Source organism: Polyodon spathula, chromosome 19 (genome assembly GCF_017654505.1).
Source record: "Polyodon spathula isolate WHYD16114869_AA chromosome 19, ASM1765450v1, whole genome shotgun sequence".
NCBI classification, from domain to species: domain Eukaryota; kingdom Metazoa; phylum Chordata; class Actinopteri; order Acipenseriformes; family Polyodontidae; genus Polyodon; species Polyodon spathula.
In genome coordinates this window covers 19,613,668-19,630,444 of record NC_054552.1, presented here as the reverse complement: position 1 = coordinate 19,630,444, position 16,777 = coordinate 19,613,668, and the positions used below count along the sequence as shown (strand labels likewise).

Genomic DNA, 16,777 nt, shown 5'->3' with positions numbered 1-16,777 from the left:
TATTTTTCAGATGTTTCATCTATCTAAATGTGCACTAACATTTCTATTTAAAGGGAGATGTGCAATGGAGTTTCCTGATCGGTGGATGAAAGTTCTGAGGTTTCTAATCTAAATTTAAAATGTTATTACTAAAATTATTACTTCTTGTACAGGGAGGCCTACTTATGTTATCCATGGTTGCTAAACAGTTAAACATATGCAGTTCTGCAGTGTACTGGGTATTCTCAACCAGCAATGTTATACAGATCTGAAATATTTACCTTAACTAATGCATTCTTCTTGTCGTTTAGAATCATTTTGTATATCATTTCCCATTTGAGTTATCACATCCTGGTTGTTTATCTCTCAACATGTCTTCTCTCTAAATACAGCTGGTACACCCGAGTGTAACCACTAACCTGACCTCCTGCAACAACTCTGCCCCAAGTGGACATAAGAAATAAATCAGAAAGACATACCTAATAGAACAAATGTCTTTTTTTTTCTTTTTTTTTTTTTTTTTTTTTTTTTTTTTTTTTTTTTTTTTACAGGGAGGACTGGTTAAATGATTAGGATATGGTGAAGAATAATTAAATAATTCATACAATTACTATTTAAGACTTTTAAAACACATTTCATCAATAAAAGCAATACCAATACATATTTGCATGGATTTATAAAGCCTGCCTAGCTTTATACGAGTGATGGAGGTGGTGTAAATTAAAATGTTTGAAAGGATTAGGTCATTCTTGTTTTCATTTTTTGGCTAAAGCTGTTAAATACGACATGGAAAAAACTGCACAGAGAGAAAATGAACCTCAGCCCTCTCAAACTGATGGCATCGATTACCCCACTTAGAAAAGACCACTTCCAGATAATCCATGGGTAAACTACACTGTCTCTCTCTCACTGTGTATCTTACTCCTGTAAAATAGTTTGCACTGCTTATGAAAAAGAAACCTGTCAGTGACAATAAGATAGCTCTGCTTTAACATGCAGGCCACCCAGAGAACACTCCACTCTAGTAACATCCACTTGAGGTCCTGGGATCCTTCAAGAAGTTGCTTGAAGCTACTAACAACCAAACGAGTAAGATGGGCCGAATGGCCTCCTCTCGTTTGTAAACTTTCTTGTGTTCTTATGTCCTTAGCCTCTGGGCTGATGGCTCAAGGCCAATGTTGAAAGAGAGTATAAAAGTAGCATGCAAGACATTTCAACCCATATTTGAGAAAAATAAAATGCATGCAAAGTATTGCTTATTTGTATTTGATTAACACAATATAATTTCCTGTACTGTAGGTTATATAAAACATATTATTGAGTGCTGTGTAAGATACAAGATGATTCTCACCCACAAGGTCAGAGAGGCCAGTAAGCTTATAAAACATTAGATTTCTGCAGTCAGATTTCTGCAATCTAGTGAAGGTCTGGCAGATTTTACTGATTTAAAATTTGAACTTTTGGAATTTGCAATAAACTTTGCCTTGTTTTTCTAGCAAAAAATTTATGAAATTGATATAGTATTGTTATTATAATTACTGCATACTCTAAGTTGCCTAAATCTCAATAAATATATATTATTACTAATCAAACATCATCAATAATAATAATAATAATAATAATAATAATAATAATAATAATAATAATAATATAATAAATATGCTACGGTGTAATGCGTGTGAATCCCTAGACGTATTTAAATCAGTAATATCTTGTTCACCATAAACAGATGGAAACAATATATATTTTTATTAAGATTTTAAAAATTGAAAGTTGAAGTTTCTCACTCAGAAATGATAGCACAGATAGTGCATTGACATAGTGGTTTAATTTCCTGTTTGTATGTGAAGTAATTTGATTTAGAGCATGTTCTAAGCATATTTCAAACATGTTCTTAATTTTTTTTTGACCCCTATAGCCTAGATTGCCTTCCATAGCAATACCTGCTCTTCAGCAGATGTATGCTCCGCCCGTGTATTAGCCATGCAGTTTAAGGCATGTCAAGCCTTAATTATATGCCTAGGCAAATTGTAGGTGGAGCTCATTTACAGGTCAAACACACCAATACATTTCTGTATAGATTTCATCAATAGAAATAATAAAAAAAGGTTTTTTTTTATGCAGTTAAAAAATATTAATAAAACAACAAAGATATGATGGATTTTGTGTGGTGTACTGCCACACCCAATCAAAAATCGTTCTGGCCAGAATAAAACCGGAAGTTTTGTAAGAAAGTAAAACACACATGGCGACAACCTCTGAAAATATCAAAGACCCAAAGACCCTTTTCAAAGACAATACATTACAAACATTACAATAATGTACAGTAGACATGAGGATTGATAAGATGACATTATATAAAGCAGATGAGACAACTTCAGAAATGAATATGGAAAAATAAACATGTCATTATTTCAGTGGTGTGAATTTTCTGATGCAGTAAAGTTTGGATAGTTGTTTGTCATCCAGAAATACAGGATTATATTCCAGTATGGTAATGCCATAACAACTATTTACATGTTTTGTATCCTGATGATGCACACACAATAATTAGTCTCTATATAATTTTAAAAGCGAATGCAGATATGACCGTACGTTTCTGTCAACAACAGTAATGTAACTGAAATACAGCAACTTACTTACTCATTAGGTAAGTAAGGAAATTAAGAAACAGACAACCCATAATCCACATAACAATTTCCTCTGAGTGGGCGTTCAATAGCAGTTGTTGTGTCCCTGCCTGTGTTGTTTTAGGGGACACAAATTTTCAGCAGCACGATAATTGCTGGCTCAAACAGCTTTCTGATAACCATGATCATAAAAATTGCACCATAACTTCTTCGTAATATCTGTGATACTTGATCCCTTTTTAATCCACTCTTTTCCACATGGTCATTGCAGCTGCTTTAATCCATTTTTATTACTGTATACGGTACTCAATACATACTTTCGCAACAGCCTTGACAAGACGAGTTGCATTCTTCAAACCTTATTTTCATTAAAAAAAACTTGCCTTATAAAACCCGATTTGATATATATATAGATATATATATATATAGATATATATATATATATATATATATATATATATATATATATATATTATCCTGCAGTCACACTTTTTCCTTCAATAAGCGTGTGTTTATTGTTTACAATTTTAAAAAGAAAAATAAACAAAACAAAACCTAACCGGTTCTTGGGCCCTTGATAAACAATTCTTTCTCTAACTAATAACGAGGCAGGCTAAGCCTGTTCCCTCGTCGTCAAAACCAATTCATAATCCAAATCGTAATCCCAAATACCTTTTCTAATAGTTCATTTTTCCAGTGTAACTATAATCTGCTTGCTCTCCAACTCTCCAAACCAAACTCCTACTATCACCCACAACAAACAAACAAAAAAAAACACAAAAATAACACAAAAACACAAAAACACACAAAAACACACACACACACACACACACACACACACACACACACACACACACACACACACACACACACACACACACTCCTTTTAACATAATTAATTAGTTAATTGAATTAACCTGTATTTGGTTCGGACTCCAGTAACCATTACTGGGTCCTAATGCCCCCAATGCATTGTCTCCACACAATAAGAACTATTTATTTTAAACCTTATTTAATTATTTTTAATCTCCCTTAATTATTTTTAATCTCCCTTGTGTTCATGGTGGTTTCCTATAAAACCTTAATGAAAAAAATTATGTGTACTGAAGGTACCTCATCTGATGCATGCTTCTAAATCACATGCTATATTCAACTAAGTCATCCTCCAGATAATCACTGTCGAGAAAGTGAGAAACTTTTTTGGTGAACGGATTTCCCGGTGAGGTCCTCTCTTTTGACTCGTACAAATTACACCCAGGAGTGAAATACGGCACTCTTTTCCCTGGAAAGGCATGCACCTGATGCCCCTACAGGTTGTGCAACCCCGTACACGCACATATTCACCAATTATTTATTTATTTATTTATTTATTTATTTCTCACAAAGTTGTAGGCCAGACATATAGGCCGAGAACTGTTTCCCTTTTGAAACCTCACGCGTGACGTGTAACAAAAAGGTTGTGTTTTTGGCAGGTGTGTTCCGTGATCCACATTAAATCATATTTTAGTGCCCTATAAATGTATTTTTTTTTTTTTTTTTTTTAAATAATAATGTTCTAATATTCTAAATAAACACTGCTGCATCCATTTCAGTGAAATTTGATTTATGAAGTGGCAGAACAGCTGCCCCTGCTCTAAAAGGGTCCACAAATAAGTCAAATTTCACATTGGTCTTATTTGGGCACAAATTAAAAGTCAGAAAGCAGCCGATAGGAAAGAGCATTATGAAAGCAGTCATAACGTATTTCTTCAAACGGAGAGTGCAGGCTCTTAACCTCCCTGAACAACCCAGTAACAGAAGGAGAGTACTGGGGGGGGGGGGCGCGGGGGGGGGGAATAGGGGTGGGGGGCGGGGGGGGGGTCTTCAGTATCCTTTTTCATTTTCCAAGGATGAAATTAATTAATTGTATTTGTTGTATAATAAACTTGGTTCATTAAGTTATCCTTTTCATTATGTATATTTGGTTTTATCCGTCTGTGGCAGAGCAGAGCTCTGCCCTTTATAAATTGGCAGGGATGGGGTTAAATTCCACTACCTGCCTGGGTTTATTGTGTTCAGGTGGCTCGGGTTGATTAGTTATTTAGTTAATTAACGATCAATCAGCACCCAGCCACCTGACATAAAAGGAGGCCTCAGCTTCCCATTAGGGAGAGGAGGGAGCTGAGGAAGCAGGTTGGGGTTGGGGTTGGGGTTGGGGTTGGGGTTGGGGTTGGGGTTGGGTTGTCCAGTGAAGGCATCGCCCAGCCTGGAAACCTTTATTTTTGTAAGTTTTGCTTTTTGTTTTGTTATTTGTGTTTAAATATCTTTATTTTCGCCCTTGTGCCCTTTTATTTTGTGTTTATTTACACTCGCCAGCCTGTTGTACTGTCATATAATAATATAATACAAAGTCAAGACACTTAGTCAACACTCCAGATGAGCTTCCCAGGCTTTAGTGGTTTAAAACCTGTACATTTGATTTAAAACACAGGTTTTCCCTCTCCAAATGACCTTCCTATTGTTGAACTGAGGTAGCCCATTTGGACGGGAGGTATTATTTTTCAGATTAGTCTGTTAATCTGTGCTACCAGTAGCTCATTTTGGAGATCTGACACAGCGCATTTAAATGTTGCAACGTTGTGCATCATTAATTTTGGGCCAATTTCTAAGAAGTAGGGTTGAAGAAGAGAGTGAGTATTTGGGTATACCATTTGAACATAACACAGTCCTAGCTGCTGTTGAGTCCTAGCTACATTAGGAAACTGTTTTGTGAAAATAAGCATGACAGTATTGAGAAATATACAGTACCTTTTGAATGGCTTGCTTGTGTCCCTCCTTCTTCTTCTCTTCCTCCTTCCTTGCTACGACTGATGCCATGTGGCGTTCTTCGTCCTAACGGGCAGAATTTGAGATGTGTAAGAACAGATTTCAAATACGAGATTGACTAATTATTTTATATTACTGGATCTTGCATTCATATCTTGCATATATCTTGGATTCATTCAAATCCAATAAAAGAAAGACACTGTTCCAAATTCCTGAACCAGAGCTTGATCTAAGAAAAGTATTTCTTTGAATTCAGTAGTTAAATATAGGTTTAAATGTGCTTTCTTTTCTATACATTGTATTTGTTATATAACCAGCATTATTGAATTAAGGTTAGTCTATTGGATTTAGGTAGACATCAACCATATAGAGTGCAGGGGATAATGAGATCTGGTGCTTGCTCATTCAAATCATTCATATGTATACACCTGCGGGAAAGGGAGTACAAATGACTGGGTTGGTCTGCCTAACAGAACCACACCAACCCTTACTGGGCATCGATTTAGGGTTCACTAGCTTGGTAAGATCCACTACTTTGGTTAATTGAGTGAAAAGATGCAAACAAAAACTTGAGTTTCAGTTCTCCAGAATCAATACAGGGATTGCAGTGGCCGGCCATTTCAAATTGGGAGAAAAAAAGGGGTAAAATGATTAGAGATTAAGATAGTTAAGTAAAAACAATAGAAGATGGGCGATATTGTAAAACGCTGTACCTTTTTGTCATTATAGTTCATGTTACTGAGGTCAGGACTAATCCTGCATTTTGAAATCTAAAAAGAAAATTTTAAAAAGGCAATAAGAACTGTTGATAGAATAGACATCCTGATTCTCAGGAACGACACTACGACAAGCAGTACATGTGAGTAGAAAGTGGTCTTCCCCTTTCTTAGTGATCCTTTAAAATATATCTTAATTAGCAGTGTGGTCAGTGGGGCAATCACAGTGAAAAAAAAATACTTTAAAAAGGCTGAGAAACTAAGGCAACAAGAAAGGCTTGGAATGCACTGAGAGGGAGGATCTTGTAGAATAAACAAGTTGGTCAGAAATACAGTTCTGTAAGGTCTGTAATTGAGCATGTGGAGAAGACCACAATCCCAAGCCTGGCAGGGATCAGATGGTAAGCAAGTTAGTGCAAGGGATCTGAAGCCACAGAAAGTGGTTAGCTCAGTCTCGATTTTAACCACTTCCCCATTGTTTTGTTCACATCCAGTTTGAAATGTCAAGCCATACTCAAGCTTATACAGACTGGGGGTGGAGTCTGACACTGACAGTGACTGTTCCTATCATAGGCCGTTTGAAAATGCATTGAAATTCAAAAATGTGTTAATTTTTAATTTTTGTATTAGTATATTTCTTTAGCAACCACTAGCTGTGTCACATTCTGATTCACAAATCAATGAAGTGAGGCATCAGCCTGGTTTCGTGCAGAAGCGTTAGCATATAATAGCCGGATTGTGCTGTTCCGGGGCACACACCTAAATTCTAAGAAGAAGTGAGCTCCAGCGCATAAGTTTGAACACTGCTGGACTAAATTCTAAACTTAATTACAAAATAACTGATTATGACATTACACTCACAACCAATTTCAACCTGCAATTACATACTGTGAATAAGGCTACGATTTCCAAAAAAGACCCTCTACTCCAACCAGAAATTAAGACTGAAGTATGTACTGTAAGTTGTGTATTCTAAAGTAACATTTAAACTTATCAGCAGTCAAAATCATTAGTCTTTATATTATTGGTGTACTACCAAAAGCTCTTGCATAAGCTGATGTAGCTAAAGCTACATTATTTGGTGACCGTTTTGTGAATTCTTGGGTTTTTTGCCGCACCTCATCTGTGAAATGTACTAAAAATTAACGTGCTAAAATCGTAGCCTTAACTGAGTGATAAAATGTTATTGGTCAGGTGATAGCATTGCTTTATTATAATTCAAATTAAAACATTACAAATAATTTAAACTGGATAAAACAGTGTTGCTGTTTTAAATATTGAAAATCAAACTATAAATATACCTACAAAGCAGATTTAAATCTAACTCCACTTGGACCTAGAGTAAATCATTGCCTCTTTTAAATACATGTGAAAGATTTTAATGAAGATTTTAAATTCATAAAAAAAAAGAATGACTAACTGAAATTTTAAATGATCTTAAGGCTTGCCACAGGATTAAGAGGTCCAGACTGGTCCAGACAATGGTCTTGTAAAGTTCAATTAAAACCGTTTCCATATCACTGCCTCTAACCTGATGAGAATGAGAAGGAACAGATTATGATTCTCTGTCCCCTTTTATGCTGTCACACATGACCCCTTGGTAAATGAATGCAACCGCCTCTCCAATCTGCGGCTGCCACGTCGTTTCCCTTCCAGGTCAATGCGTTATTGCAATGGAGTCTCGCCCCCTTACTGGCTGGCCAACTTCCCTTGAACCCTGGGAAAGAACTGTCAGACCAGTCCATCCAAGGAACTTTGTTCTCGCTGCTTAGCTCCTTCAGAGTTCGGGAGGGAGATTTACAACCAAGAATCATTGTATTTCTGTCACATGGTGATACAAAGGTTACTTTCAATTATCCAAATTATGCACATGACTTTCAGCCAGCTGAGAGAACCAGGCTGAAGCTGCAATGAAATGCTCTACTTCCTACTGCTGCTTTTGGTACACTTCCTGGAGGTTTTATAGACTCCAAAATGTTTGCCTAGTAAATTCACTTCCTCTTATAAAAAAGGCCTCAGTTATTTACACCTCAGGAGTTTATTCAGCCTGGAGTTTGTTTCCTTTCCGCATTTAAAAGTTGCAATAATAGCCAGAAGAGTAACTGTTTAACTGCTTGTGTTTGTGTAAGTTGTTCTGTTATGGTTACAGTGTGTGGGATACCGCTATAGGTTGCAATTAATCACCAACTGATGAGGTATAAGAAATAAACAACATACCATCTGCTCATGTAAAATACCCTAATACACACTGCTTCCTTTCCAGTGTGCTTCAACTACAATATGCAGATACTTACCAAGTTATTCCCTTTAACATGTGTTATGTTGTTAGGTATTAAATGAAATTGACCAAATCTGTTAAACACGTTGAACAATGCTTGCTATCTTATTAAAAAAAAAGCTGGGTAACAAAGACAATATGGAAGCAGTCAGCAGGGGCTGCTTTGTAGTAAAGTCAGAAATCAAAATTTAACTCAAGTCGGAATGGAAACATTAAAACCTACAGTGCTACTGGTTTTAAAATGGTCAGGACCAGCACCATCTAGTGCACAGTAGTGTATTGAAAAGGAGAAAGAAAAGGAACTTGTGATCTGAAAGTAACTGGTCATTAAATGGCTTTTACTTATATAAAGACAGACTAGCCCATTATCTACAGCCCACAGCTAGAACTGGTGATCAGCTTCTGAACTCAGGTAGAAATACAGTATTTGAGTAATTGCAATAAGAGCCACAGAGAATGATTGCAAGCTTCATAAAAAAAGTTTCTGAAACAGTTTTATAAAGAATGTATTGGTCTATTCTCATTTTTCAAACCATTGCTTAACCTACTATAAGAGGATGTTTAAAAACAGTCTTTAAAAAAATAATTCTTTAAAACGCTCCTTACAGTTTTATGAACTGCACCCCCTAGTTATTCAAAACTACTTTGAGTTGAGAAGATTGCTCACATACAGTATATACATATCCACATTTCTTAATTGGTAACAACATCAACATGATTTAAAGCATGATGCTTTAGAAATGTGTCAATACATTTGGGCACCACTGTATATTCAAACTACAGTAGGAGGCTACTGATACAAACAACACAATTATTAGGCAACAATAGCAACTTAGAATTATGAAGTACTCTTTCAATTCAAAAATAGCCACCAACTAATGGGTATCACCGTCAGGTGATAGGATTATGCTGAGCTTAATATAAAAACTGCCTTTAGGCCTCCGTAGCTCTGACATCAGCGCCCCGCCCCTCGGGTGCTGAATGACTATGCAGAGCGTAGGAACCCCAGCCTCTTTTGCTTTCAGCTGCTGATCGGGATTGAGTGTAATCTATTTGTTCTTCTACAACACTCTGATTTTTAAAAAATAAAAAGTTACATTCGCTGAGCGCGGACCACAATTCACCGGGCTTGGTTGAATTTGCGCCTGCCTTTAGCTTTCATTTTCGTCGTGCTGGCTGGCACTGCCCCATAAGCACTCGGCTGAGTTGCTTATTCGAGCGTTCTCGCTCTTTTCAGCTTGCTGTCTCTGAGTCTGTCTCGCTTACTATTACTATTTATTACTTTGAGAGCTTATTACTATTACCTGTATATTTTATTACTTGTACTAACATTTGCTTTTCTTTCTTTCAGAGAGAAACACAAGGTGCATGTGTGTTGGCCCTGGGCCAGACGGAACACTACAGCAGTGTTCTTTGTAGATCATAGCCAGCTAGACACTCAGCAGCGGACTTTATTAAACCATAGCCTGCTCCAGACACCAGCTGCACAGATGTTGGCTTAGATCTCCCCATCTTAATTGTAATTGGGTTTTCGGAGGGATTATTCCCCAAGTGTGTCTCACCACAATCCTCGCAGTGACATGCGCACCCGTGTGCACCCTTGCCCGTGCACCCCGTGCACTCCCGTGCCCGTGCACACCCGTGCCCGTGCACACCCGTGCCCGTGCACACCCATGCCTGTGCACCCTGTGCATACAAGGCACATCCGTGCCGTGCACACCCGTGCACCCCGTGCCCATCCGTGCCTCTGCACCCCATGCATACAGTGCTCATCCGTGCACCCCATGCACATCCGTGCCCATGCACACCTGTGCCCCATGAACATCCGTGACGGTACGTATATCCGCGCACCTGTGGCTTGTGTGCTCTCTGTGCATATCGGTGCCCGCACACCCCCACATTCCGAGCACCCCATGCACTCATCGGTACACAACTGTTCTGTGCTCATGAACTTATCGTGCACCCCGTGCACATACCCGCTCCTGTGCCCTGTGCACATTTGTACCCACTGTGCAACCCGGGCAAGTGCTGTGCACTATGTCGGATTTCCATGAATGCGGCTCTTGTAACCGGAAAATGTCCCCAGAGGACCCGCATGAATTCTGTGTTTCATGCCTGGGTCCAGAACAGCGCATTCTGTGCTATCTGCGGGAAGTTCCAGAGGCGGGTCCTAAAGGCTAGAGCCAACAGGGCAGTGGGGCTGAGATCTCCTTCCAGCATGGGATCTCATTCTGAGTCTGTTCCCCCTTCAGGTGGTACAGCATCATCTCCTGCCCACCTGCAGCTATCCAGGTCACCCTCTCCATCTCTCAGGCGACACTTTCGCTCACCTACAAGGAGTGTGGGGCAGCTTCGGCGCTTCCTTCCTAAGGAGCGTTCACCTCCCATGCGGAAGCATGCATGCCCCAGGTCCCCTAGGGACAAACAGCCTAGTGGGATCTCGGCCCTCACGGACCAGATTGGTCATTTTATGGAGGTGGTGATGGAACAACAGTCACTCATGATGAGTATGTTGTCGGCCCCTGGCACCCGGGCTGCGCTGGTTCCCCGGCCACCCATTCCGACTGTTGAGCCTGAGTCTGAGTCTGAGCCTGAGCTTGAGCCTGAGGCCATCTCAGACTATGAAGAAGACATCCTCTCTCTGCAGGCATCTGGTGATGACAAGTTTGTGCAGGAGGGACCTTCTTGCAACTCGGTGGACAAGCTGTAACAGGAACCGGAAGTATCTCCAGGGTCAGCATTTGAGATTTTGGTTGAGCGAGAAGCCCAGTGTCTATGGGTGGAATGGCCCAGAAACAAGGAGTCCCAGGGCTCCTGGTTCTCCTCGGTTAAGCTAGTACAGGACAGGACACTGCACCCTTTCCCTGACTTTGTCCTAACAGACAGTGTCGGACAACAGAGACTCACCTCAAGAAGGCATATGCCGCTTGCTACCAAGCTGCCCGGCTTTCCAATGTGTCGAGCATGATCTCTGTCTATCAGGCCATCCTTATTTACGAGCTCCCTGATATGGTCACTGCAGCTCACAGACAAGAGCTGAACTAGGTCTCTGAGGCAGTCCCCAGACTGGCCCAACCCACGGCCAGATCGGAGGGTCGATGCCTTGTGGCGCTGGTAGTCACCAGACGGCAACTTTGGCTTTCCCAGTCTAGAGTTCAGGAGCAGGACAAGTCCTCCCTCGGGGATGCCTCTATCACTCTATCAGAGGACTTTGAAGACCAGGAAGGCATCAAGGCAGTATGCCGAGCTACTTCCATGGAAGCCTGCCTTGCCTGCTAGGGCTTCCCTCCTGAGGCGGCGACAGCCTCCGCCCAGGCCCGCTCGTGCTCTTACAGCACGCCTGGCAGCACCTGCCCCGCAGAGCAGTCGGCCTACAAAGAGGGGCAACTGGCACCTTTCGGGGGGTGATAGTAACGGCAGTGAAGAACCGGCTCCAACAGCGGCTCTCAACACAGAAATCCTGCCGCTTCTCTTGAAGCTTGCCATTCGCGAAGTAAATCCCTCCTCTTGCAGGGAGGGGTGCTATTCAAAGTACTTCCTAGTGGCCAAGAAGGACCGTGGGTTCCACCCTATCTTGGATCTGAGACTTCTAAACAAACACCTTCAGGTGTTACGTTTCAAGATGCTCACACCCTGCCATGTCGTCCAGGCCATTCAACCAGGGCAACTGGTTTACCACTGTGGACCTGAAGGATGCGTATTTTCACATACCCATCAGGCCCAGGCGCTAGAAATACCTTTGCTTCGCATTTCAAGGCAGGTTCTACAAGTACTGCGTACTCCCCTTGGGTTGTCCCTTGCTCCTTGCACCTTTTCCAAGTGCATGGACGCCATTCTGGCCCCCCTGCGGGTTCAGGGTATTCGACTGATGAATTATCTAGACGACTGGCTCATCTGCGTTCAGTCACAGGAGCAAGCCCTGGCACATATGACGTTGGTCACAGACCACCGCCAGTGGTTCGGTCTCAGGATGAACCTGCAGAAGTGCTGCCTCACGCCAAGCCAGCAATCGGATTTTCAGGGCCTCCACCTAGACTCGGTGTCTATAAAGGCCACATTAACAACTCAGAGAGTTACCGCAATAGAGTCTTGCCTCTCCCTATTCAGGTTGAGAGAGACAGTAAGCATGGTGCTGTGTCAGCTCATGCTGGGGTTGATGGATGGTGCCACAGACCCTGCCTTTGGGACTTCTCCACCAAAGGCCTTTCCAAGCCTGGTTCAACTCGTTTGCGCTTCAACCGCAATGAGACAGACATCGCAGGTTGGTGATATGCCAGTCCTGCTGGAGAACCCTGTGCTGGTGGAGGATCACCTCCAACCATGGGTCCCATCTACCGGAGGGAAGTAATCACCACAGATGTCTCCAACCACGGCTGGGGCGCAGTCTGGAACGGTGTGGGGACTCAGGGAGTGTGAACAGGGCCTTGGGCCTTAGCCCACATCAATGCCCTGGAACTCAAAACACGTGCTGGTGCAGTCAGACAACACCACGGTCATGGCATATATCAACCGCCAGGACGGCCTGAGATCTCCCAGCCTTCACTGCATGGCGGTTCGGCTGTTACTGTGGTCGCATCCCCGGCTGCTTCTCTTCGAGCAGTCCACTTACCAGGCCGACTCAACCATGCAGCGGATCTCCTCTCCAGAGGAGGGCCACTGGCCTAGGAACTGCATCTCCACCCCAGGGCGGTGGAATGCATCTGGGAGTGGTTCAGCAGAGCAGCTGTAGATCTCTTCACCTCGCGGGAGTCTACACACTGCCCTCTTTGGTTCTCGATGAAAGACCTCAATAGTCCCTTAGGAGTCGATGCCCTGGCCCACGAGTGGCTGGCTTGTCCCCTATATGCCTTCCCACCAATACCACTGCTCCCCACCTTCCTAGAGAAGGTCAGGGTAGAGAAAGATACAGTGCTTCTGGTAGCTCCTTGTTGGCCCTGAAGGACCTGGTTTTCGACCCTGGTGCAACTCCTGAACGGCCAGCCGAGGCAGATCCCCCTGCAGGCGGATCTCCTCTCTCAGGCCCCTGAACGGGAACGCCTGTCAGCTCTAGTGCTGTCACCGGCAGTTATTGCCACTATTCAGAGCGCGAGAGATCCCTCTACCAGGTCACAATACGCGTATAAGTGGCAGTTATTTCAGGAGTGGTGTCGCGCTACAGAGTCCTAAAGACAGCTTTTATATTAAGCTCAGCATAATCCTATCACTTGACGGCAATACCCATTAGTTGATGGCTATTTTCTCTTTCAGAGAACCAGGGTTGCATCCGCAACCTTACGTTCTTCATAAATCCAGTGCATGCAGGATGCTCTTCCGGTGTTTTCATAGAGTTTGAAGGATTTATTTGTTCAAAGACATCTGTGTTTACTTTCAGAACTTGAGAGACAGGATGTACACAGTGGACAATTACAATACACTATTTGTCTTACTGTAGAACTTGTTTATGAAATCTGTCTTGAGCAAAAATATTTATCACAAAAATTCCAAATTCAAGATTATTCTTATAATTCAAATATTTGTGGCTGTACAACAGATACAGTACCTATAGGAAGTATTCACTGCCCTTAGACGTTTTTACAGTTTACTGTGTTACACCCTGAAATTTTGATGCATTTAAATGGGAGTTTTTTTCCTTAGATTTACACAACCTACACAACACTTTGAAGAGGCAAGAGAATTTTTATTGTGAAACAACAGTTAATGAAAAAAAAAAAAACTGAAATGTCTTGGTTAGATAAGTATTCATGCACCTTAGTCAATACTTGGTGGAACCACCTTTGGCAGCAATTACAGCTGTGAGTCTTTTGGGTTAAGCCTCTGCCAGGTTTGCCCATCTGGATCGTGCAATATTTGTCCATTCTTCATGGCAAAATTGTTCAAGCTCTGTCAAGTTGGATGGGGATCGCTGGTGGACAGCAATCTTCAAGTCTTGCCACAGATTCTCAATCAGATTCAAGTCTGGGCTTTGACTGGGCCACTCTAGTACATTCACTTTCTTGTTTTTAAGTCACTCCAGTGTCATTTGGCTGTGAGTTTGGGGCCATTGTCCTACTAAAAGGTGAATCTCCATCCCAATCTTAGGTCTTTTCAGACTGAAGCAGGTTTTCCTCAAGGATTTGCCGGTATTTAGCTCCATCCATTTTGCAATCCACCCTGACAAGCTTCCCAGTCCCTGCCCATGAAAAACATCCCCATAGCATGATGCTGCTACCACCATGCTTCACAGTAGGGATGGTGTTATCTGGGTGATGTGCTGTGTTGGGTTTGCGCCAGACATAACACTTTGGATTTAGGCCAAATAGTTCAATTTTTGTTTCATCAGACCACAGAATCTTTTGCTATATCTTTTCAGAGTCTCCTACATGCAAATTTTTGCAAATTCCAAGCTGGATTTTACATGGGCTTTTTTCAGAAATGGCTTCCTTCTTGCCACTCTTCCATACAGGCCAGATTTCTGTAGTATCTCAGCTACTGTTGACACATGCACAGTTTCTCCCATCTCAGCCTGGGAATGCTGTAGGTCTTTTAGAGTTGTCATTGATATCTTGGTGGCTTCTCTGACCAATGCCCTTCTTACTCAGCTGCTCAGTTTCTGAGTGGTGCCGTACACCTCCCACTTCTTAATGATAGACTTGACTGTGCTCCAAGAGATATTCAATGCCTCTGAAATCTTTTTGTACCCCTCCCCTGATCTGTGACACAACTTTATCCCAGAGTTGTTTTGAAAGCTCCTTGGTCTTCATGATAGTATCTTTGCTTTGAATGCACTACCCAAATGTGGGACCTTACAGAGACAGGTGTATTGAATCTGAAATCATGTGAACCACTTTTATTGTACACAGATGGACTCCATTTAATTAATTGTGTTAATTCTGAAGATAATTGGTTGCACCTCAGCTTATTTAGGATTGTCATAGCAAAGGGGGTGAATACTTCTCTAATGAAGACTTTTCAGTTTTTTTATTTTTAATTGATTTGTCTTTTCCATTATCCCACTGGTCTAACAGGATCTTGAAACTGACACTTTCTTTTGTTAAAGTGGCAAACAAAATTATTGCATAAACCTTACCTGTTTTGCACTTCAATTAAATGCATAGGTCTTAAAGTTTTAAAGAAATGCATGTTATAGCATTTAAGTATGTATTATTACAAATCTTAGCTTAAGGATTCCCAGTTTCTATGCCATGCTTTCTGGAAATCTGTTACACTTGCACTTCTTAAGTTGTTTAGCTCCAGTTGTGTCTTCTATGTCAAAGTGATTTGTAATTAAGAACATAGTGATAAAATATTTGATACTATTAATTATGTTAACTAAGTTATGATAGCACTACTTTTCAAGACCTCAAAAGTCTTTTTCTGGGTCAAAGCTTGCTACTAGCTGAAAACATGTCAGGCAATAGAGGAAGTAGCTGGGTGGTCAATGACAAGAAGCTGCTGAAGGGGTTTGGACAATTTCACGCACCAGGTGAAATGACTAATGGCTATTGAAAGCATGGCTTGCAAATTAAGATTGCTTAAATCTAGTGTATTAGAAGATACCAGGTTTTAAAATAAAAATACAGTACATGTATATTATACAGAAGTATGTATTTCTTTAAAAAATGCACATTTGAGGTTGTAACAAATGGACTATGCTTAAGCTCCATGCAAAATATAAAATTCTCTGATTTGTAATGTTCAGGGTATGCATCAGAAAGTCAGTGGGCATTTACACTATGTGCTACATTTTTAGTGGACCATCCAATAATGAAATCACCAGGAAGAGAGAAGATGGCGAACAGCTGTTACACTGCAAACAATTGTATCCTTACTACTTGATGGAAAACATGCTTTCTCCTCAAATGTAACCTTGCTTCCACACACCTGAGCCAAATGCCTGCATATTGCAGGCATCTCCTTGCGCTCCTTCTCCATTTCTCCTTAGATCTGCCTGGCTTTAGCTCGAACAAAATCAAAGTCTGGTAATTGTAAAAACATTTAGGGCCTGCTGTTCTTTGTTAAGATGTATGAGTCATTGCTTACGCATACAGTTTAATTTGTAAATTCTTAAAATCTGCTGCTATGTTCTAGAACTTATTGCCAAACTATCCCAGAGGTCATTTTTACATTCCAAGTAGATGATAACAAAATAATAACATATTAATGTTAATTAAATCCATAATTTTAATACACAGTAGTCTCCACATATAGAAATACCTGCTAAAGGAACACTTCACCTAAGGGAACAAACAGATTTTTCCCATTGTAAATTCTCCACCTAAAGCAGATTCATTCACAACAGATATAGTACTGTTTTGTAACCTGATAACTCATCATCACCAAACTTAAAATGGTTTATTCAGTCTTTTCAAAACCGACTTGTCATCGCGGGT

General features: G+C 41.0%; 1 protein-coding gene across 1 annotated transcript in view; it reads right to left on the bottom strand.

Annotated features, from left to right (window-relative positions):
* The window catches only part of LOC121294518 (leucine-rich repeat-containing protein 49-like), a 115,146-nt gene that overhangs the window by 82,421 nt on the left and 15,948 nt on the right, over window positions 1–16,777 (bottom strand). The window contains exon 3 of the mRNA XM_041218313.1: window positions 5,397–5,480. Coding sequence (XP_041074247.1) covers window positions 5,397–5,480 — 84 coding nt within the window. The remainder of the gene's footprint in view (window positions 1–5,396; window positions 5,481–16,777) is intronic.